This window comes from Thalia democratica, chromosome 7 (assembly GCF_965202585.1).
Source record: "Thalia democratica chromosome 7, ktThaDemo2.hap1.1, whole genome shotgun sequence".
In the NCBI taxonomy this organism is placed as follows: Eukaryota; Metazoa; Chordata; class Thaliacea; order Salpida; family Salpidae; genus Thalia; species Thalia democratica.
Window position 1 is genome coordinate 3,029,435 of NC_139171.1, and position 24,480 is coordinate 3,053,914.

At 23.4% G+C, this 24,480-nt stretch overlaps 1 protein-coding gene across 1 annotated transcript; it reads left to right on the forward strand.

The window, feature by feature from the left end:
- The first annotated feature begins 13,469 nt into the window (after positions 1-13,469).
- On the forward strand, positions 13,470-23,596 carry LOC145840699 (uncharacterized). The gene is made up of 4 exons (XM_082948025.1): positions 13,470-13,569; positions 15,693-15,903; positions 18,286-18,357; positions 23,506-23,596. Exons 1-4 carry the CDS (start codon positions 13,476-13,478, stop codon positions 23,594-23,596), a joined length of 468 nt encoding a protein of 155 aa, XP_082804151.1. The 5' UTR covers positions 13,470-13,475.
- Positions 23,597-24,480: the final 884 nt, after the last annotated feature.

Genomic DNA, 24,480 nt, shown 5'->3' on the forward strand with positions numbered 1-24,480 from the left:
TTAAACATTTTTACTTATTTAACGTCGTAAAAGAACTAAAGAGTAAAATACAAAAACTAACTAAATTCTTGCCTTGTAGAAAATTAAATTTATACAGTTTATAAACACGTTTTAGTTAATTAGAAATATTTTTATTAGATAGTTTGAAACACCTTAGTTGAATAATTTCAAAACTATTATTATGTATATTCATTTAAAGTATGTAAAAACATTTTAACACAATTGAAAATAAACATATTTTATCAATTTTCTCTTTATAAAAATAACTTACAATGTAACATATGTAAATGTAATGTAATTCACTGAGTTAAATTTCATGTTTTGTTTAATTTTAATTTAAAGTATCTAAATAAGTTGCTAAAAATTTGAAACTAAAGCTAGAAACATGAAGAAAATTACTTTTGGTAGTACTAATAAAAAAATTCTGTTAGTTTTATTACTCAAACTAAGTTTTAGTTTATTTATCTATCAATTAAATCGGAACACATTAAATTAGTTGTTTTATATACTTAAAAAGAAACACATAAACTATATTGAATTTAATTAACTAAAATTATAATTATTTAAATTTATGTTTGATTTATTTTTATACATTTAATGAGCTGAAAACAAGTTTAATTATTTTAGCTTGTAGTCTTTTACGCTTAAGTTTAAAACATAAAATTACTTTTAGGATTAAATCAAACTTTTTACTAGTTTTTGCAATAAATTGTAGTGTTTGATAGTTTAATTCTTCAACGCTGTATTAAATTAAACTTAAATAGAAAAAAAAATTGTCTAACAAAAGCTAAAAGATGAATTTTGAGAAAAGTCAAGTAAATATTTTTTTGCTAGTTTATCACATAATATTAATTAGAAACTATATTAGCTGTTAGAAATCTATTTTATTGTCAGAACAAAAAAAAAATTGAAAAAACAATCAAGAGTTTTTAAAAGTTTGTAAAAAAATAAAAGGTTATACTTAGTTAACTAGTTTAAAAACCAATAATCAACAATATTATAATATATTATACGTTTATAGATCTTATGCATTTATTTGTTATTAAAAAAAACCGAGTTTAACTGAATAAAATTTTAAATAATTTATCAAACCATAATTTTGTCAAATACAACTAAGTAGGAAGACATAGAGATTCAAGCAGAGTTTAAACGAATCTGTCATCAAATGAATCGAGTTAATCTTTTCTAATCGCTTCATAATTGGACAGCATAGTATCATCGCGTAGGAGAAACATTTTTGCACGAACACATGCAGCACAAGTGTTGCAATGATGACGTCATAAAGACAACTGCAAAAACTTGCATCTCGATTTTAATTCAACTCAGTTGAGTTTACAAGTTGAGTTGACATCATTTCCTAAATAGGAATGTCTGTATCAACAATGTGCTTAAAGATTTCTTAAATTTTTTTATTGTATATTGTATTGGTATGTTTCTAAAACAACTTAAAATTTTTTCTGTTTTTTATACACTTTATATGCATACTGCTACGCAAGTGTGATTTATGATGACTTCATTCAAACAACTGTTATGCAATAAGATTCTTTCAAATTGACTTGCAATTTAGAAAGTTAATTCGAATTCATTTCCTAAATAAGTAAGTCGGGATTATGCGTAAAATGCGAATCTATTTACTAACTTTATTAATTCTGTGCACTAATTTCAGGAACAACAATACTATTACTATAGGCAGCTACATATATTATATTTTATAACAAACTTAAAAGTTTTATAGTTATGGTACTCTTGATTAATTTTTTTACAGTCGAGAGTTTACTAAAGCTATTTAAAAATAAAACATTTGTGCTTTTATTTAAATTTTTTTGTCATTCACTTAGTTATTAAGTAAATTACAAAAATTTCAATCAAGATTACTTCCTAAACATTAATTAAAAATACATTAGATAGTTTTTATGTGCATTTATTCTTTATTTAAACGGCAAAATAGTTTAAATTTACAAATTAATTTGACGGTTTGTTTCATAAAAATGCAAACAGACACTTTTCAAACTAACCTTAAATCGAAATGTTAAAATTGAGTTTCACATAGCTGATAAACAAATGGTTTTAGTACTTATTAAATAACTAATTTTAATACTAGGTTGTAAAAGTGTTAGAGTATAATTTAGTTTAAAAGCTAACATACTGAATTTTTTGATGTAAAGTTTGAAAAATTTGTAGCTTGTTTTGTTTTCTAAAAAATTTTAATATAGGAGATAAGCTCATATCTACAATAACGTGATTAAACTAAATTTACAACTTAATTTTTTTTAATTAAAACTAATTTTAAGTGAAAAATTTATCAAATACTTTTTTATAAAACTGAAATGTTTTTTTTTTTAGTTTTGATTAGTAAAGATTTTATCATAGGAAAATTTTAAAATCTCAGTTGGTTTTAATATATATAAAACATTCTAGTGCAAATAAATAACTTTGAAAACAATACAGTAGTTATTTCAAACTTTACAACACAAACATTTTATGATCTCACATTTAAAGTTCAAAGAGCAATTTGTTTATTTCCGCTTGTTTTTTACAAAGTTATTAAAATGAGTGCACATATTGAAAATCAACAATTGTTTCAAACAAATTCCAATTCGCCGCAAAAACAGCTGAAAATTTTAATTCAAAAAAGTAATTGCACGAATCGGAAAAGAATCTTATTGTGACGTCACACCTCATTAATCTCCATTATGACATCACAAGCAAGTTTTTGGCGTGTTGCTGTGACGACAGCCGGCCCGCTTTGAAGTCGACACGTGACGTTGAACTTTCAACCCAATATTCGATCGTGACGTCATAATTGTTTGTGACGTCACAAAGCGAGTTCCTGCGTCTTTTCAAGTTAAAAGTGTCGGTCACTTCGCGATCGCAGGTTGCAGCTGCCGGTGAAATTTGCAAGTTGATGTTTTTTAATCTTTAAAAAAAATTTAAATTGCTAATTATTAAAAGTTGATGTTTTTTGCATTTTGCTAATCTTGAAGTCAAGAGAAAAGGTTTTTCAATAAAGTAAATAAATTTTTAGCTGTTTGCAAAAAATAATTTTATAACTTAGTTTACCTGTGTTTTTACACCTTTTTATTAAGAAATGTAAGTTGCAATTCTTACTTAACTAAGTTTTTCGATATTAAACCTGTTGATCTTTTTTTCAATAAAGTAAATAACTTTTTAAGCTGTTTGCAAAAATGATTTTATTACTTGTGTTTTTTTTTTGTTTCTACAACTTTTTATCAGCACAAACTGCATCTTTTACTCCACAACAACTTAATATAAATTTATTATTTAAAGCTAAAACTTTCTTAATCAGTTTCTTGTGATCACCTGTTTATATGTTTTGTATAGTTTTTTATTAAAAAAAAACCTAGAGGTGTATGATTTTTATTTTCAACTACTTATTAAGTAATAAAGTATTAAGTTACGAAGTGTTTTGACTAAAACAAATCAACAATGTGTATCAACTTTTAAACGCTTTAAGTTTAAATTTGAAGCACATGTTTTTATCCAACTAAAGTTTTGCGTTAATTCTTTTTTTATTAATATAAACTAAAGTTTAAATAAGTATAAACAACAAGTGCAAATGTTGGTATTGAATAACACTTGTTTGAAATTAGTTAAATATTTAAACTCAAATAAACTGTTACCTTAAATTATCACTTAAATACTTATTATTTATAGCTGGCAGTATTTTCTTAACTCACAATAATAAAAAAAAATCGCAAGTTAAATGTATATTAAAAAGTTAATTTTAGCATAACTTTTTATGCGTTTCTATTAATCTTAAATATTTAAAAAATCAATAGCATTTATTACTCCACTATCTACTTTGAAAGTACTAAAACAGTCCGTTTTTGACATAAGTATATAATTTTGTCTTCTAGGGTTTTATTAGTTATTATTATTTTGATAATTAACTTCAATGACGACTTAAATCAACAAATAAAGTTGTCATTAAAAAGTTCTAACAGAATAGTTTGTTAGTTTTTTTATTGTGACTTATTTTTAACAAAAAAAATTTCGTAATGATAGTAAAATTATTGAGTTCGATTTATACTTTACAAAGATTTTTGAAAGAACAATAAACAACAAACAAATTTTTTATTGTAGACGCTTGCCATAAACATCACAAGAGTGATTTTGTTGCAAATAAGCTTTATAAAGCATTGAATAAAATGATGGTTTTTTAAACTGAAAACTTAACCTAAATGAATGAGAATAGCTAAATGATAACAATAAATTAAATGAAAACGTTAATTTAAATTTACAAAGGTCAATTCAACTAAAAACTGCTTTTGCATTAACTAATTAATTTTAAAATACAAAGCTTCTGTTTTTCAAAAGCATCAAGACTTAGTTTTAAAAAATATATGGTATTGTATTTTATGCCTATGTTAAAATACACTGTGAGAACTTCATTCATTTTTTTTCTATTTATTGACTAAAAAAAACATTAAAATGTTATAACAACTTGTTTTTATCAACATTAGTTTAGTAATAGAATATCTACAAGTATTTCTTTAAGGCAAATGATATTTTTCTAGTTGGTTTAAGGTATGTAATTGATCGTAGATCATTAAACGCTGCCTTTTGTTTTTTAAATGCATATTAGGGACGACCTTTGAGCTTTCAGCTAAAAAATCTTTAAACTTGGCAAACACCACAAAAACACCCTTTGCAAAATTTCAATAAAAATAAAACTTTTACCTTGGCGGACTCGATTTTACGAAAACTGTATGGACCCAGAAAAAAATAACCTTGAAATTTTTACTCGAAACTTTTTACATGCGGCTTAGAATTTACTTAAATTATTACAAAAAAAACTTTTGCACAATTGAAACGATTAAAAAATAGTTCTGTAAAGGCAACTCTTGGTTTTATGCAATCTTTATTGTTTTTTGCAAGTTTTCTTGGATTTCCAGTTATTTTCAAATCAAAAAGTGCCACCGAAAGTTTTTCTTTAAATCGTTTTAAATTGTCTAAAATTTTGCACAGAATATTTTTGTGGTATTCGCCAAGTTAAAAAAACACTAGCTGAAGACTTGTATGTCACCGTATTTATAAGCACCTTAATGTACATATGTATCCAAGCAATATTGATTTGTTTTCATTTAAAAGCTTGAAAACAACATTTCAAAATAAGGTATTAAACTTAAAAGAAAAATTACATAGTATGTTCGTATTGAAATTACAGTTCCTGCAAAAGAAACACTCCCAAAAGAAAATCCTTATTGATTTTATTTTCATATTGTGGTAAAGTGCTTAGTAAATTTAGTTTTGTCTCTAAAAAGCGCTATCAGGGTCAATAGTATATCTAGTTACTGAAACTTACTTGAATTAAACAAATTCGAAACTACTAAAACAACACTTATTTTTATTTTTGGATACACAAAACTTTTTATCAGGTGTAGGTCAACGGTTAAATTAAATTTTTTATACAAAATTAAACAGCAATCTTTTCTTCGTATTTATTTGGAAAGTTTTAGCGATACATTTTAGTATGCAACGGTTTTAAAGTTAAAAAAAATTTTTGTACAGTTATTTATTTAGTATTAGTATTTGATGTACCTAAACTACTTAATGTATAATACAACTTGGATAATTTCCATAAACAAAAAAGCTAACTATCTTTGAGTTTAATAGAAAAACTGATTAATATCTATACAGATTATAAAGTTTTATTACAACGTTTTAAAAGTTTTATACAATTTTTTTTTATACATTTATAACTTAAATTTTTTCTTTTATTATTCGAAAACTTATCTTAATTTTTCTTATGTGTATTTAAACTTGTTGCAAAATTGACGTTTTAAAACTAATGAGCATTTATACCTTATTGGTGTTTGTGTACAAAAAATGCATGTGTAAAGCAAACTTATAGAAAATTTTATAGTTTTATAGTTGTTATTTTTTCATCACATTTTATTTTTGTATTTTTTATAATTACCTACAAATCAAAAAGTCAGATCCAAAACAAAACGTAAAAACTATTTTGATATACTCTTTTTTATTCAAAGTAACAGTTATATATAAAAAAAATAACGTTTAGAATCTGAAAAATATTAACTTATAAGTTTTTGCATAATTATTTTCTTTCTTCTATAAAAAACTTAATGTACAGTTTCAGCGCCCAACATTTGTGTTGTTTTTTATGCAAGTTTTTTTTTAATATTGTGGACAACATTCATTTTCGGCTTTACGCGTTGAGAGAGAAAACTGTTTTATTTAAAGAATACAGGTTAAGTTTTTATATAAATAGTAAATACCTAAATTTTTAATTACTTATCTAACAAGTTTTTTTTTTCTCAAGTTGAATAGTTTTTTTGTAAATCAATTTATTTAACGTAAAATATTAAAGTTCTTTCAAATATCAACAAACAAAATTCAAAAAACAGAATATGAAACTAAACAAGAAACAATAAAAGAGAAAAAAATATTTCTCTACTTTAATATATTAACTGTTATGGTCAATATCAAAAAAAATACATTTTATTTTCAACTATTTAAGATAAAAATTTAATTGTTTGCTAATAAAGATCCTAGCGAAACAAATTCACTGACATATAATAAACAAATTTAAACAGTATCATTCTCTATTACACTAACACAACGCAGCTCTGTAAAAATAAATACTGTAAGGAAAGTATAGAATACCAAACGTTCTACATTTATATATTCATATTAAACAAAATTCTTAGTTTGTTGTATAACTTAATTTATTATATATTTAAAATAACTGTATAAAATCTTTTTAATTTTATCACCGACTGCTCTTTTTTAAAGCAATTATTAGTTTTTTTACTTAAAATGTAATGTATATGCAATTTAAGTTGTTTTTATGTACGGCGCTGTAGTTTAATTTTTTTGTCAGGGCTTTGAATGCTTTAAAAAACTTTTAGTTTTTGTGCTTTGTTTAAATCTAAACTTGAATTTGTTATTTTGAGTTGTATGTAACTCTACTTATGTTATATTTCAGGTTTTAATCATTATTGACATTTTAAAAATAAATTTTATCCGAAGTTTCTATAGCTTTAATTACCTTAATTATTGATTAATTTATTAATTCAGTAATTGATATTTGTTGTTTTACTTCTTTCCATTTACAATAGACTACTAATTATTTTAAAATTACTGCAAAAAAAATCTTTTAAACTTAAGCTCCTTACTAGTTTTTCCAAACAAAAAGAAATTGTTTTTAGTTTATAATGTAAGATAAATGACTTTTTTTCTGTGAATATGGAAGAGTGTAATATTGTGACGTAATTATTGTTTTTTTTTTGAATGTTTAGTAACGGTTTGATATTTTGAATCAATATTTACTAATTTTTATGTTAGTTGCTTAAAATTATGATTTGTTGTTTTGTTATGTACTTTACATTACTTTATCTAATTTAGACTTATCAACTACAAATATTATCTAGTTTTATAAGAGTCAGATTTAACATTATGAATTGTATCTAATACTAATCATTAATATACAACAAACTTTTTAGTTTGATTTTATTTTTGCTAAACACATATGTATACTTACTTTAGCTTCTATTCTTTCATTACAGTATTTATTTTTTACAGAGCTCCGTTGAAATGTGTTCACCCTTTAACATACAGAAAAATGTGTTAGTGCAATAAAGAATATTGTTTAAATTTGTTATTATCGTTTGGTTTTTATCTTTTTGTCATAATTATAGTGCTATAATAGACATAGTAAGTATACGAATAATAAAGTGTATCAGATTTAGTTTGATCGAAAAAACTGTTTTTTTATGCACTCTTGGTTTAATATTTTCGACAGCTTCATAAAAATGTATGAGATTTACAGATTTATGTACAAATTAGTTAAAATATTGACTTTCTAAAGAATCTCAATATGTAGACAGATTAGCTTATTACAATTATGTACTATTATAAGTTTGTTGAACATAAAAAAAATGCTCAAAAGGTTTTTGTCTTAGACCTGGTTTACAAAAAACACAACAAAATAGATTAGAATAGATTTAAAACTTCATTATACATATTGAAATAACTTAGCAATGGATTTTTTCAGTTTTTATCAATTTTCAGCGTTTAGTTAAATACAAAAACATAGTTCACTGGTGCTTGATTTTAAACAGCTTAATCTATGAATTAATTTAACTATTTATAAAATCGTCTACATTTTAATTTAATTAAATAAACTTAAAACTAATCCAACGCTTGTTTCAACTTTACTAACATTTAAATGGTCTTTACCATACAGTTAAGTTGTTTTTAGTAGTTTTATTATCACTGATAACAACTAAAATTTCATAAATAATTAAGTCAATGCATAAACTACTAATTTACAAATTAAAGCAGTTGTGTTTTCATATTTTACTAAATGCTGAAAACTGATAAAAATGTAAGTTTATTGTTTAATAATACAAGTATGGATAATGTAGTTTTTATTTTATCTATCTTGTAGTGGTGTTAACTCGATGTCTTATTGAAAACTAGGTGACAAGGTCCGAGACAAAAACTTTTTGAGAATTTTTGGTTTTGTACTCAACAAATTTACAATACTACATAAAAAATTAGCCAATTATTAAACTACTAATTTATTTATTGTATTAAGATAAAAGTCTCTTAAATAAAAAAAGATCTTGTTTAAATTAATTAGAGTTTTACGCTATTTTAAATCATATTTACAAACCCCTTTTAACTAATACATTTTTACTGAACAAAATTTAGTTTATTATAACTTAAACTTCACTGACAAATAATTAAAAAGCATACTGTTAAAGGTGTAACTAAAATAATACTGATTTTAATTTAAAAGCTAGCATTTAAATTATGATGAAAGTATATTTCGAATGTAAAAAAAAATATTAACTAATTTTATTTTGGATCTTAAAAAAAGATTAAAATATAAATATGGTTCAAATAAAAACGTTTTGATTCGGTGTAGCTTTTTAGTTTAGCACTTTGTAAAAAACCCGCGTTTTTTAAAACTTATGCAATACAAATTTGTTGTTTTGGAATTGTGGAGCAAAGTTGTAAAGTTGCTTTGCCATTTTAGTACAATTCAAATTTTGGTGTCAAAATTTCAAGTGAACAAGATTAAACTTGAAACTTTATTTATGAACTTGTCCCATTGATAAAAATATACAACCTAAAACAATTTTTAATAGTTTATGTGTGTTGACACTTGAAAAGTTAAAATATGATTTTTCCAATTTGACAATTGGATTCCGGTATTTTTCAAGTTATTATTGTTGATTGAAATTAAAATGTTGTAATTTAATTCTTTTTTTTTTTTTTTTTTTTTTTTAAGGTAGAAAAACATCAGAAAATACTCACTCTCCCCTCTGCAACGATAAACGTTTTCTGAAGGTCAGTCAAAAAATTCAATCTTAACAAAAAAGATTTATAATTCCATTTATAAAAAATTGTAAGTATAAGGTTTAAAATTACAGGAGTGCATTAAATTTGCATATTTTCAGAATGTAATAGTCAAAACCTTGGTGAATACTTGCTTGGGGATTTGGGCGCATGATTTTCCCACACTTGATGGTTTTTAGTGTTTAGATTTTACCTTTCTAAATGTTTGTTAAATAGCATATCACCAAGGATTTTTTTGTCTGAATTAAAGAGAGTTTTTTTTGTTTTTTTTTTGGATAAGTAAAAGTAAAATACTTATAGTGTAGGCGAAATTACATATGTAGTAAAACCCAGTTTTATCCAAAAAATGTTTATTGGGGTAGGGTAGAGTTTGGGACTGGTGCTTATTTATTACCATAAAAAACTTCTGAAATTTCAATCAACTTTTATGTTTTAACTTAATTTTCTGATGTTTTTCTTAAAATGTGGCCTAATGGTGGCTTTAAAACTCTGAGTTGAAAGTTAAAAAATCAAAATTTATGGTTGACACATGTAAAAAAAAAATTTTATATGCAAAAACGTTAATATTAAATATCATAGAATGAAAACTTTTTATACTAAGTAACATAAACTTAAATACTGTGATGTTTGCCATCAGAGACTGCTCCAAACAACAGATGAATATTATTTTACTACACTAAAGCTTGTAAGCCTTTTAAAGTAAGCTCACTGATTAAAAAAACTTTTTTTAATGGTCATGTAGTTTTATTTTTAGTCATACTTTTATTGTTATTTGGGGATTAAGACAAGATCTTAAGACACTCACAGGGTTGCTACAAAGTTTGCAGGTAAAACAAAATACTAACAAAAATCAGGAAAAATGGGAGTTTAAAAAAAAAAAGAAATTTGACATGAAAGATAATCATCACTAAAAACTGTATTTTTCTAATGTTATTTTCTAAAAAAAAATTGCAATTGTAATTCCCTTTTTTCAGTGTCTAATTGAATTTTTGAATAAGTTAAAATCTGTTATTAGCTTTATTTATTTTTAAAGTCTTTGGTTATGTACTTTTGATATGGTTTTAAGGCCATAGGGGGGCGGGTTATGCCATGTATTTTACAAATTGATCTTATTTTATAAAGTTTTTTCTAAGCTTCAAGAAACTTTTGATCGTTTTTTAAAATTAAATTATTTTTTGAGATATGACCAGTCAAAGTCGGGCTGCATAATAGGTTCCCTATGGGAAGGGATAACTAAAACAGCAAAAAAAGACTATTTTATTTAAAATCCATCTCCTCCTAGGATCTTCAAGCATTGTTTTTTAAACTTTCACAGTCTAACCTTTATACAATAAAAAAAAAACATTATTTTAGAATTAAAAAAAATAATAATTTTTTTTTGAAAAAAAAAACACCTTCTTTTTTTAATTTTTGTGATAAAATTTTTATTTCTTTAAATCATTAAAATTTATAAGTAACATTTTTCTCTTTTAATATAAGGAACATTTCCTGAAAATTTGAAGAAAATTGTTTGAAAAATGAAGGAGAATATAGATCTTAGTCAATTTTAAAATTTCCAAGAAAATTAACCCAAAAAATTATGGTCCATACATTTGTATTTGAAACTTTTTACAAAAAATATAATATCTCAAAAGTTAAATGATATTTTTGAATTCTATAAAAACTGGCTTGTAGTTTGTACTTAAAGCTTTCATATAAAAGCCAAAGTTAATTTTTGTAAAAAAAAATGTTGGAACCCCCTATGGCCTTAATTTAGAATTTGATACAGAAAAGTCAGTAATTTTTTTCAGCTCAATCTGTGGCAACACTGTAATTTTAATTTTGTCTTTAATGTTGAAACTTTAATTTTAATAGTGCTTGCAAAACAATATACCACCAGTGGTTTTTCATTTTACTTATTAACTGTTTTTAGGTAATTAAGTAGTTGTAAACATTGGTTTTTATTAAACATTGATAGTATTAAGATTTAATAAAGAAAATAAATAACAAACTACAAATTTAATGCTTTAATATAACCAATTTTTTTTGGCTTAGCACAGTCAACCTAATTTTATCACATTAAAATAAAAATATGTTTCATATATTGCAGAGGGAAAGTTCTACCCATACCATTGTTTGAGATACCAGCTATTCTATGTTTTTAAACTTTAGATTAATTCTGTTTGAAATAAAATTGTCATTTATTTAAATAATTAATAGTTTTAAAGCTGAAGTATATGTTAATTAGAACCAGGTAAAAGGTAATTTTTAGTTTGTGATGTTTTGTCAAAAAGGCCACAACTAAATAAAAAATAGTTTTGGTTACTAAAGAATAAAACTGGTGTTATACATAGTTAGTTGTATATAAATAAACTTCTTGATTTCAAAAGTGGTTTTGATTATTTTTTGCTTTAAGTGTTCTACAATTTAAATAACTTAAAATAAAAGCGGTTATTGCTAGTTTTCAATTTAAAACTTACTAAAAAGTCTCTTAAACTTTTGTTTAAAAACTGGCTTGTCTAAACTACACAAATTTTCTTAAATAGCAAGATTTTTAACTGATTAAATATGTCACAGTTTAGTGTAAGTTTCCAAAAGAGGGCAATACGTTGTAAGGGTCAGGAAAATAAGTAGGTAGTTAATTAATAAAGGAGCATTATATTACATAGGGTGAAATTTTTTGAAAACTTATTCAAAATGGGAATTTATAAAAATAAGTTTGAAAAACCCTGGTATAGCTGTAGATAAAAAAAATAGTTTGAAAACTCAAGTTTTATAATTCTTTTTTTAGTTTTAAAAAATTGCTTACTGAAAGTAAAGTAAAAGAAGGCTTCAAAGTGTTGCTTACAAAATCTTAACAAAAGTTTTGGTTTTGAAAACAGAATTAAATATATGATTAATTTTAGCTTTCTTATTGTATGTATTATATTGTAAAAAAACATGGGCTCATATGTTTCATGACATTTTAGTCGTATGTCCCCCATGTTGGCCCTGGATTAACCTGTTGTTCTTAAAGCACCCTTGAATTTTAAAAGAAAAACAAATTTTAAATTTTTTTTAAATGTTATGAATTTTCAAACAACTAATAGTATTATTTATTTAACATTATACCAAAAAACTGTACAAATAGTAACCAAATACAAGTATTTCAATTACTTTTTGTAGTTTTACAGCCTTAATTTTGACATAAGCTATGGACTAGGGGTGGGTATAGTTCTTATTTGGCAGGTCAAATGTGGCAAAACTTAGTCCTTGGGGGCAAGGAGCATATAAATTTCATCTTATTTTTAAAAATTACTCAATTGTTTAATACATTTCAGCAAATGATATAATTCTACATGATCTATTTCTTAATAAGGGCATATGGGGGTAAACACTTATTTTTTTAGTTTTATTTTTTACATAATTAATTTAGCTATTTGATACTTTTTACCGCTTGTTAAAACTCTAATTAACTTTTAAGATATAAACAATCATAGTTAGAGCGTTCAATAGGTTTTTTATTGGGAACCAAAAGGGATAGAAAATAGACTATTTAACGCAGAAAAAATAACAGAAATAAGTTAAAAGCTGCAACGTTTTTGATTATGTTCATTTGTTTATTAAATTTCAATTGTAAAGTAGTTTTTCAACTAAATATATGTATTTAAAAAAGTTTGTCATCAAAGCAATCCAATGTCTTAATAAATAAGACAGGGTTGCCCAAAGCCTGGAATCCTGTAAAAACCTGAAATCTTACAATTTAGCTTAAAAATCATAGAAAAACCTAAAATTTGAGAAATTTTGAAAAAACCTGGAATTTTGAACAAAAATAACTAAAATACCTGGAATTTTAAACAACTTTTATGTAATGAATAGTAAAATTTCAATTTACACTAAAAATTTATCATGAAGATAAAATTTGTTTGTCATCATCAGATTTTTTTATTAAAAAACACATTTAAAAAAGCTTTAAAATAAAATTTCAATGTTGTTTTACAATTTAACACAGTTTCTTATTTTAAACTTAATTTTAATCTAATAATAGGCCCTAAAACTGTAGTTATTAAAAGCTGAATAAAGTTTTGAAAGCCTTGTGAAAAACTGACAAAAACATTTAACAACGCCGACAAGAGCAACATATTTTTACAGACATTGAATTTAACATGAACTCTTCAGAAGTAAACTTGGAGCTGATAAGTTACAAAAGCGACCAAATTTTGAATCAAACTTATGGAAAAAGCAAACCCATAAAAATTGGTGTGTTTTATTGTCATGTTAGAAGTTTATGTTAAATGTTAAACGAGTTGAAGTTCTGCTATTGACAAATTTGAAAAAAAAAAACAGATATTTTATAATCTTGTTATGTTTTGTGATAAAATTATTTTCTTAGACTGAAGTCAAAATACAAATTTAAGCTGCTAAGTGTTTCGAATGGTTATAATGTTTAACTTAGCATTTAAGGGCATAGGGGGGTGAACACCCTTTTTTGGTTTTTGATCTTATTTTATATAGTTTTTACTAAGCTACAAAATGCTTTGTACATGTTTAAAAAATTCAAAATAATTTTTGAGATATAGCGGGTCAAAGTCGAAGGCAACAATAGGATCCTTATGGGAGGCGCAAACTAAAGCAGCAAATAACTAGAAAACACTAAAAATCTTTCTTCTCCTACGTTTTTTGAGATAACTACCTCAAATTTTCAGAAAATGTTTCTTGATATAACTAGAAAATTCTGTCGGAACAGAATTTTAAAAATTGAAAAATAAAAATTTTATGTAAAGAATAAATAAAAAAACTTTTTTTTTTAGTTTTTTTATTATAAAGTTTTTGTTTTTGAATTTTTTTAAATTCTGTTCCTACTGAATTTTTTAAATATTGCAAGGAACATTTCCTGAAAATTAAGGTAGTTATCTCAAAAAACTTAGGAGAAGATAGATTTTTAATGAAATAGTCTATATTTGCCTTTTTAGTTTGCACCTCCCAAAACGATCCTATTGTTGCCTCCGACTTTGACCAGCTATATCTCAAAAATTATTTTGAATTTTTTAAATCTGTAAAAAGCATTTTGTAGCTTAGTAAAAGCTATTTAAAATAAGATCAAAAACCAAAAAAGGGTGTTAACCCAGCTATGCCCTTAATACATTTTTTCAAAGCCAAGTTAAAAATGTAAGTGTTTTTACTAATTGCATGTATAAAAGTAGTTTTAAGCGATATTTTTTTCTGTTGGTAAAATAAAAGTAACCTTATTTGTGTAATATTACAAAACACATAGTTTTATTAGATAATATAACTTATAATGTTTGTATGATTAGAATGTATGAACAAATAATTAAAAAAACCTCCTAAAAATAACATTATTTCTTTTCACAAAAAGTAGAATATAATTTAAACAGTTACAGTAGTTATGCAAGAAAAATAACCAATATAATCAATTGGCATGGAAATGCTCCTTGCAATATTTAAAAAGTTCTGTTGGAACATAATTTAAAAAATTGAAAAATAAAAATTCTATAATAAAAAAACTAAAAAAAAAAATGTTTTTTTGTTTATTTTTTATTATAAAATTTTTATTTTTCATTAAAAAAAAATTCTTTTCTAACAGAATTAGAGCAGAAAACAATCTGCTCTACACAAGCATATAATCACGAAGCTTCCTTAAGAGAGCAAACAGCTATAAGTAGATAAAATTAAAAACTAACCTTTTAAAATAGAAATTAATAGAAAATGAACCCCTGTGACAATTTATTTGTTTATTATTTGATACTAGCAAAACTTTATATTAAATTTACACTCAGATGTGGGAAACTTTGAAATTGAACTTAAATAAATACTTATGGTGCTACAAGAAAATAAGCAGATAAAATTCATTTTACAGAATTCTTTTAGTTTATTTTTCATTTTACATATTCAATAATTTTCCACTTAACATTGAATTAATCCAACAGACTGGTTTATTAATACAATAATAAAACTGAACAAATAAACTTAACAGACATCCTTGAAGAAAACACAAACAAGCAAATCATATACATGTTATTTAAATAAAAATCCACAGCAATCTAATTACTTGTTTAAAATTTTACACAAATTAATCCAACAGACGTTCTTGATGAGAACACGAACAAGCAGATCAAATTCATTTTGTTTAAACTAGAACATTATTACTTATTTAACACATATTTATAATTAAATAAACATAAGCTCTTCCAGAGAACATGAACCAGAACAGACAACTTATTAATTACTTAACATTGGATAAATTCAACAGACGTCCTTGATGAAAACACGAACGAGCAGTTGAGGTTCAGGAACAGAAAACCTAATATTTGTTTAATTATTATTTTTATTTTCTGAAGTAAAATTTTGCATTAATCCACCAGATGTCCTTGACGAGAACACGAACGATCAGATGAGGTTCAGGAGGGAACGGGTGGCGAACTGGGTGAGGAAGGTTCAGGATTACGCCACATTCCAGAAACTCCTGATGATGAAAATCAGGTTGAACAAGGAGATCAGGAAGATTTCCAGGTTGAAGATAAACAGGAAGGAAAACGACCTGTTCCTGTTGAGACAGTTGGGAGCACTGAGAAAGTTAGTTTAATAATAACTAGTTAGTTAGTTTGTGATAAGTAAACTAAATTAACAGTTTATGATAGTTGGAGTTTTTATATTAACACGGGCCCTGAAAACCTGGAATCCTGAAGAAACCTGGAATTTGAGAAATTAAAAAAGATTTTCAAGCATAAATCACTAAGAAACCTGGAAAACTAAGTTCCTTTTGCAACAGTTGGAAGCACTGAGAAAGTTAGTTGGTTTAATAATAACAGGGTTGCCTGAAAACCTGGAATCCTGGAATATGAGAAATTGAAAAAAAAAAACTAGAATCTCAAGCAAAAGTCACTAAGAAACCTGGAAAAACCAAGAAATTTTAAGCTAATTTTACATGTAAAGTAAAATTAATTTGATTAAACACAAAAAGTCATAAATTTCTTGTTTCATAATATTTTATTTTATTGAAATTTAAAGTGGCCTCTTTACAATATCTTTTTAATGTTGTTATGCTATAAAAGGTAGTTTTTTTTTACCTTAAGTTTAGTTTTATTTTAAGAGTGAACTAAAAAACTTGAAAGAAATTTACTAAAAACATTTAGCAACCCTATAGTAAGTAAATTTTCGAAAATTCTTTTCAAATTTTCAAATGTTTTTGTGTTCAATTTATCTGTGACAAAATTTAACCCTGTCTGCAACTTAACTTCTGTTAAAAATATGTACCACACCAACAACTTCATAAAAGTAATAAAAAATGTTACAACTACAGTATTAAATAAAATGTGAGTAAGCTGTGATGGTTCCTTAAGCACTTGTTATAATTTAGTTAACAACTTAAATTCTTGTCTTTAATATAAAGATTACTACATGTGGCCCACAAAAATCTAGGTCCAATAGTATCATGTACCACAAAAAATTGTCAGCCGGCTAGATAAATTAACCAAACACTTCGGGTTTCAATTTAAAAATCTTAGATGCACTAACTATTATTGTTACTGTGTCTTCTTTAAATAACTATTCAAGTAAACAGTATGTTTTGAATTAAATACTTTAAAACTGTTTTTGATATATAAATAAAGTATGCCATATAAACACAAGGTCTTGAGATGTACACTTCACTAAAATGCTTTAAAACTTATAAAAAAGTTACTAAAGTTACCTCTTAAGGTGAAGTTTGTAAAGTAACTGTATTGAAGTAACTGGGTTGCCGCTTTGGTTAGCTTAAAAAAAATTAAGACTACTCAGGAAAATAAGTTTAGATTGTTTAAAAATTCAGGCTTTTTTTTTAACCCCAGCTAGTTTTTATTACCTCAGTACAACTTTTTTTCAAAGAAATTAGGTATTTTTTTTAAATAAATATTTTTCGATCAATAATTAACTTTTTTATTGTTTCAATGACTTATTTAAGTATTCAAGTTTGCATAACAGTATATTATTCAAATTTTCACCCTTTCTACTTTTTTTTTACCATTAAATCAGACTTATGCTTCTAAGAGTGTTGAGCCTAAATTGAGGAAGGTTATTTTAAAAACATTAAAAAATAGTTAATTATTACTTGTCACCTTAGTTTCATTAAATATGAATATAAAAAGTTGCTGGAAAGCTTTAAAAAATACTGAAACTTGTTTGTTAGAGTGAGAAGGAGAAACTAAAGAGACTTGTTTGTTAAAAATTAATATTTGCTCATGTACAAAAACCTAATGTGTGAAATGTAAGTTAGTGTTTATATAGTATAAAAAAATTAATCAACTCTGAGATACAGTCATTTTTTGTAAAAATATTCTTACAAAACCCCATGGACTGATACTTTTTTATAGTCAATTCTCACAGATGTCAGAAAAATCAACTAAAGTCTCTTTATTTGTTGAGCTAGAGACCTCAAATTTTCAAGAAAAAATTCTTATACAACTTAAAATACTCTAAAAAGTTGAACCAAAAAAAGGTTTTAGATATAAAAACAAATAAAAAGGAATTTTTACTGATGTTACAATTTTGTTTGTTGAAGGATTTATTTTTAAATAAAGGACTTACTGTAAATTTTGATATTTACATTGCAGTCTACTACCTAAAAGTTTTAAAACCATTTTTCAACATTAAAAGTAACTTTTGAGATATATGCAACAAAATTTTATCAAGTCGATCATACCTTTAGAAAAAAAAAACTTGTGATATTTAAATGTTAAATTAAATAAATAACACAAAATAATGCTTAACTAAAATAATAGCAGTAATAAGTAAGCTGCATAGTTTGTTTTGCCATTTGCTATGATTTAAAGTAACTTTTGAAATATATGCAATAAAATTTTGAGAGTTTCGTAGATTTGAGTCTTTAAAAATAAAATTTTGATAGTTCTAAATCAATTATCATTTAAATTAAAAAAAATCTTTTATTTTTTATTACTTATTGAATTAAATAAAAAACAGAGGGGGAATCGACATCGATGTTAAGCCGAGGCCCAGCAAAGAAGAATTCAAATATCGGACTAACAGATATAAGTTAGTTTCTTTTAACTTATAAAATAAATATATTGAACTAACATATATAAGTTAGTTTCTTTTATTTATAAAATAAATGTATCGAACTAACAGATACAAGTTAGTTTCTTTTATTTATAAAATAAATGTATCGAACTAACAGGTACAAGTTAGTTTCTTTTATTTATAAAATAAAAATATCGAACTAACAGGTACAAGTTAGTTTCTTTTATTTATAAAATAAATATATTGAACTAACAGATATAAGTTAGTTTCTTTTAATTATAAAATAAATGTGTTGAACTAACATATATAAGTTAGTTTCTTTTATTTATAAAATAAATATATTGAACCAACAGATATAAGTTAGTTTTTTTTAACTTATAAAATAAATATATTGAACTAACATATATAAGTTAGTTTCTTTTATTTATAAAATAAATGTATCGAACTAACAGATACAAGTTAGTTTCTTTTATTTATAAAATAAATATATTGAAGCAACAGATACAAGTTAGTTTCTTTTAATTATAAAATAAATGTGTTGAACTAACATATATAAGTTAGTTTCTTTTATTTATAAAATAAATATATTGAAGCAACAGATACAAGTTAGTTTCTTTTAATTATAAAATAAATGTGTTGAACTAACATATATAAGTAAGTTTCTTTTATTTATAAAATAAATATATTGAAGCAACAGATACAAGTTAGTTTCTTTTAATTATAAAATAAATGTGTTGAACTAACATATATAAGTTAGTTTCTTTTATTTATAAAATAAATATATTGAAGCAACAGATACAAGTTAGTTTCTTTTAATTATAAAATAAATGTGTTGAACTAACATATATAAGTTAGTTTCTTTTATTTATAAAATAAATATATTGAAGCAACAGATACAAGTTAGTTTCTTTTAATTATAAAATAAATGTGTTGAACTAACATATATAAGTTAGTTTCTTTTATTTATAAAATAAATATATTGAAGCAACAGATACAAGTTAGTTTCTTTTAATTATAAAATAAATGTGTTGAAGCAACAGATACAAGTTAGTTTCTTTTAATTATAAAATAAATGTGTTGAACTAACATATATAAGTTAGTTTCTTTAATATATAATTTCAAAAATCGAACTAACAGGTATAAGTTAGTTTCTTTTAATTATAAAATAAATATCGAACTAACAGATGTAAGTTAGTTTTTTTAATTATAAATATTTCAAATATCGGACCAACAGATATAAGTTAGTTTCTTTTATTTATTAAATAAAAATATTAATACAACAGATACAAGTTAGTTTCTTTTATTTATAAAATAAATATATTGAACCAACAGATATAAGTTAGTTTCTTTTATTTATAAAATAAACATATTGATACAACAGATACAAGTTAGTTTCTTTTATTTATAAAATAAATATATTGAACCAACAGATATAAGTTAGTTTCTTTTATTTATAAAATAAATATATTGATACAACAGATACAAGTTAGTTTCTTTTATTTATAAAATAAAAATATCGAACTAACAGATATAAGTTAGTTTTATGTATTGAATTATAATTGAAATATTCAAATAATACATATAAGTTAGTATTTTTAATTATATATATTTCAAATATCGGACCAACAGATATAAGTTAGTTTCTTTTGTTTATAAAATAAATATATCGAACCAACAGATACAAGTTAGTTTCTTTTATTTATAAAATAAATATATCGAAACCAACAGATATAAGTTAGTTTTTTTATTTATAGAATAAATATATTGAACCAACAGATATAAGTTAGTTTTTTTAATTATAAATATTTCAAATATCGAACTAACAGATATAAGTTAGTTTCTTTTATTTATAAAACAAATATATCGAACCAACAGATATAAGTTAGTTTTTTTAATTATAAATATTTCAAATATAGAAGTAACAGATATAAGTTTTTTTTTTAAATTCTAATATTTCAAATATCGAACTAACAGATATAAGTTAGTTTTTTTATTTATAAAATAAATAAATTGAACTAACAGATATAAGTTAGTTTTTTAATTAAAAATTTTTCAAATATCGAAGTTTTTTAAATAAAAAATAAAAATATTGAACTAACAGATATAAGTTAGTTTCTTTTATTTATAAAATAAATGTATTGAACTAACAGATACAAGTTAGTTTTTAAACTATAAATATTTCAAATATAGAAGTAACAGATATAAGTTATTTTTTTTAATTCTAATATTTCAAATATCGAACTAACAGATGTAAGTTAGTTTTATGTATTAAATTTATCTAAAAGTTTTGAATAAACAAATATAAGTAAGTTTTGTACATTAAATTAAAATTAAAATATTGAACTAATACATATAAGTTAGTTTTTTTTAATATAAAAATTTAACATGTCGAACTTATAGATATAAGTAAGTTTTTTTAATACAGAAAAAATTTAACATATCGAACTTATAAATATTAGTAAGTTGTTTAAAGTAAAAATTTAACATATCAAACTAACAGATATAAGTTATTTTTTTAATTGAAAAAATTTAACATATCGAACTTATAAATATTAGTAAGTTGTTTAAAGTAAAAATTTAACATATCAAACTAACAGATATAAGTTATTTTTTTAATTAAAAAAATTTAACATATCAAACTTATAGATATAAAAAAGTTTTGTTTAATAAATTTCAGTTGAAATATTGAACAAATAGGTACAAGTAAGTTCTGTTTATATCCAAAACTATAAGGTATAGTATTATAAAGTAAAAATAAATTTTCTTTAAGTATAAAATTTTTAAAAAAGAATCAAATATTTATAATAAAATTTTGTTATATATCCAAGTTTTTTATAAGTTTTATAGATAAAATGAATTAAACACAAGTATAATTAAAAGTTATTAAGTTTCTTATGTAAATAAATAAGTTAAAAAGATAATATTTTTAAGTTCAAAGTTACATTTTTAACAAATGAAACAGTTGAATTAAAACATTAGTTTTCTTAAACATACTGTTAAATATACTTAGTTTAAGTCACTTTAATGTTAAATGTTCATCAAGTTATACCTTAAAAGCATTTAACAATTTTAATTTAATAAAAAAAATAATTAGGTGTTTTGTATTTAAAGACATTTTAACTTAGAATTATTTTAAGTTTAAAAGTTAATAATCAGTTTGATCATAATAATAATAATTTTGTTGTGAAATAATTGATAATAAAATTTAATTACTAAATTATTTTTTACTTGTCAACTGCATTCTATTTTCTTTCAACAGAAATTTTGAAAACAAATTAAGTTACCAAATAACAGCTCTACAACAATATAATTATACCTAAGTATTTTATAGCACATGTTTTCTGTAATTTTCAATTCTCATATATAACAAACAGTATTCAACTTTAATTGAGTATAACCAAGGTTGAAAAATTGAAAGTAACAACTTGTATGCACAAACTTTTTAGCTAAGAGATTAGTTTTAGTAGAAATGTCACGTAAGTTACATTAAATGCAGTACAAGGCTTGCAATACACACAGATTAATTTAAAGTTAAAAAAACAAAAGTTTGTAGTTATTTGTAAAACTCAGGCTACTTTAAATACGAGCGTATTCTTGGCTTGAATGAATTTTTTTGTAATTTTTTTTTTTAAACCATACTTTAAAATCAAATATTTTCAATTTCTTTGATGCTAACTTGGAGCTTTTTTTTTTATTCTGAAGAACTTTTTTTTTGCTCAGCTTTTCACAATAATTTTCATCGAGTTGGGGCTATAGTTTTGTAGTGGGGCCCCTTTAAAAATTAAATGTTTTTTTGCATTTTTTCACTTTGCAAGGTTTTTCTCCAAAAATAATTTTTTATTTCAAATTTTTTTATTATTAACATACTTATTGAATTGAGTTTTAAGACGTTATTATTTTTTTTACAATATTTTTTTTAAAACATATGCTTATATAATTTTTTCAAAAAATTTCCAAATTTGCTCGGTTTTGGTATTTTTTACATGGTTTTGTAGCAACGTAAATTATTTTTTTTATGAATTTTATTTTGAACAGACTTATACAATTAAGTTTTATAACGTTATTGTATTTTTTCCCAACTTATTAATATTTTTCAAATATATGACCCATACAAGTTTTACCTAAATTTTTTGTTAACGTAATTTGAGGGATTGCTTGATCGAATTCTAAGAATTTAGGTAAAACTAAAATGGGTCATATGTTTGAAAAATAATAGTAAGTTCGAAAAAAATATAATAACGTTATAAAACTTAATTACATAAGTCTCTTAAAAATAAAACTGATTAAAAAAACAATTTACTTTTGCTATAAAACCATGTAAAAAAAGAACCAAAACCGTGCAAATTTGGAAACTTTCTGAAAAATTTATTTAAGCTTATGTTATAAAAAAAAAAGAATAACGTTTTAAAACTCAATTAAGTAAGAATAATAAAATTTTAAATTGAAAAATATTTTTGGAGAAAAACGTTGCAAAGTGAAAAATGCAAAAAAACATTAAATTGTTAAAGGGGCCCCACTACAAAAGTAAAACCCAATTCGATATAAATTATTGTGAACAGCTAAGCGAATAAACGTTCTTTAGAATAAAAAAAAGTGTCAAGTTAGCTTTAAAGAAATTGAAAATAAATGGTTCTAAAGTTATTTCCGAAAAAAATTGACGCCGAAAAATTTTAGGTCCATGTGTTGGTATCGGAAAATTTTTACGAAAAATAAAACATTTCAAAAGTTAAATGATATTTTGAGTTCTATAAAAACTTGTAGTTTGTACTTAAATCTTTCATATAAAAGCCAAAGTTAACTTAAAAAAAAAAGTGTCTTACCCCCTCCTATGGCCTTAATGTCAGATAAAATATGCATTTAACATGATTTATTATAAAGTAACTTATTAATGTCATATAAAATATGCCTTTATAGTATTTATTATAAACAAACAGAAAACTTATTGTATATGTGTTATACAATAACATTACTAAATACTTTCTATATATAACATAAATAGACAGAAAACTTATGGGAACAAATTACAAATTCAAAATCCCATTTCAAAATGAGCTCTTAATGTCATAAAATATGCATTTATAATATTTATTATAAATAAACAGAATACTTATAGTAAATGTGTTATACAGAAATATTTACAAAATAATATTTATTAACAAACAGGAAACTAATGGAATCAAATTACGAATTCAAAATTCCCCAGAAGGACGAGTATTTCGAAATATTGTCTTCTGATGAACAGGAATATGACTGAAGTTATATTAAATAAGTAGAAAAATAGAAAACATTTTTTATGTTTAAAATAAGTACTAGGATGGAACTAACATAGCTTGATCATAAAACATATAAATTTTATTTGTTTTTCAAAGTTATAAAAAATAAGAATTTTAGTTGACATATTCTAAAGTTTTAAATAATAAGTTCTATATCTTTTGATACGGTTTAAAAAAATTTAAGATATTTAATTTACTTTTTACACAAAGCTATTTCAAACTTAACTGCTGGTAAAATGTCCAATCATTAAATTAAAAAGTTGCAAACTAATAAAAAAAGCTCATTTAAAACAATAAGTGCCACCCATTTTTAATAATTTCAAAACTTTTTTGTAACAGCTTGTTGTTAGATATATATTTTTAATTCTTTTTAATTTACTTAATTACTTTTAATCTTTTTATATGACTATTATGCGGATACATTCTAAAAATTGTCAAAATTTTTATCAATTTGTCAAAAATTAAAAAAAAATTTGAAATTCTTATTAGCAAAATTAATTGATTTGTGGTTAAAAAATACCAAAGTCTAATCAAAACTACAAACACCAAATTCGATTTGTTGAACTTTAATTTATATTTCTACTTTATCAAATTAGTTTTAACTCTGTTTTATGGCCAATTTTGTATTAACTACTATTTTTTGCACCTGATTTTTTGAGTAAAATTTTATTCCTACCTCTTTTTGTAAAAATACTTTCCACCGATAGATTATTAATGTAAAGTATTATGAAATAGGTCATATAAGTAGAAAAGTTACTAATGTTTTGTTTTTTTGTTACAACCAGTAGTGTTCGAAGTTTTTTTGTTTTAAAAAAGTCTTGAAGTTTTTTTTCATCTGAATTGCTTAAAAAAATACTTGAATGTT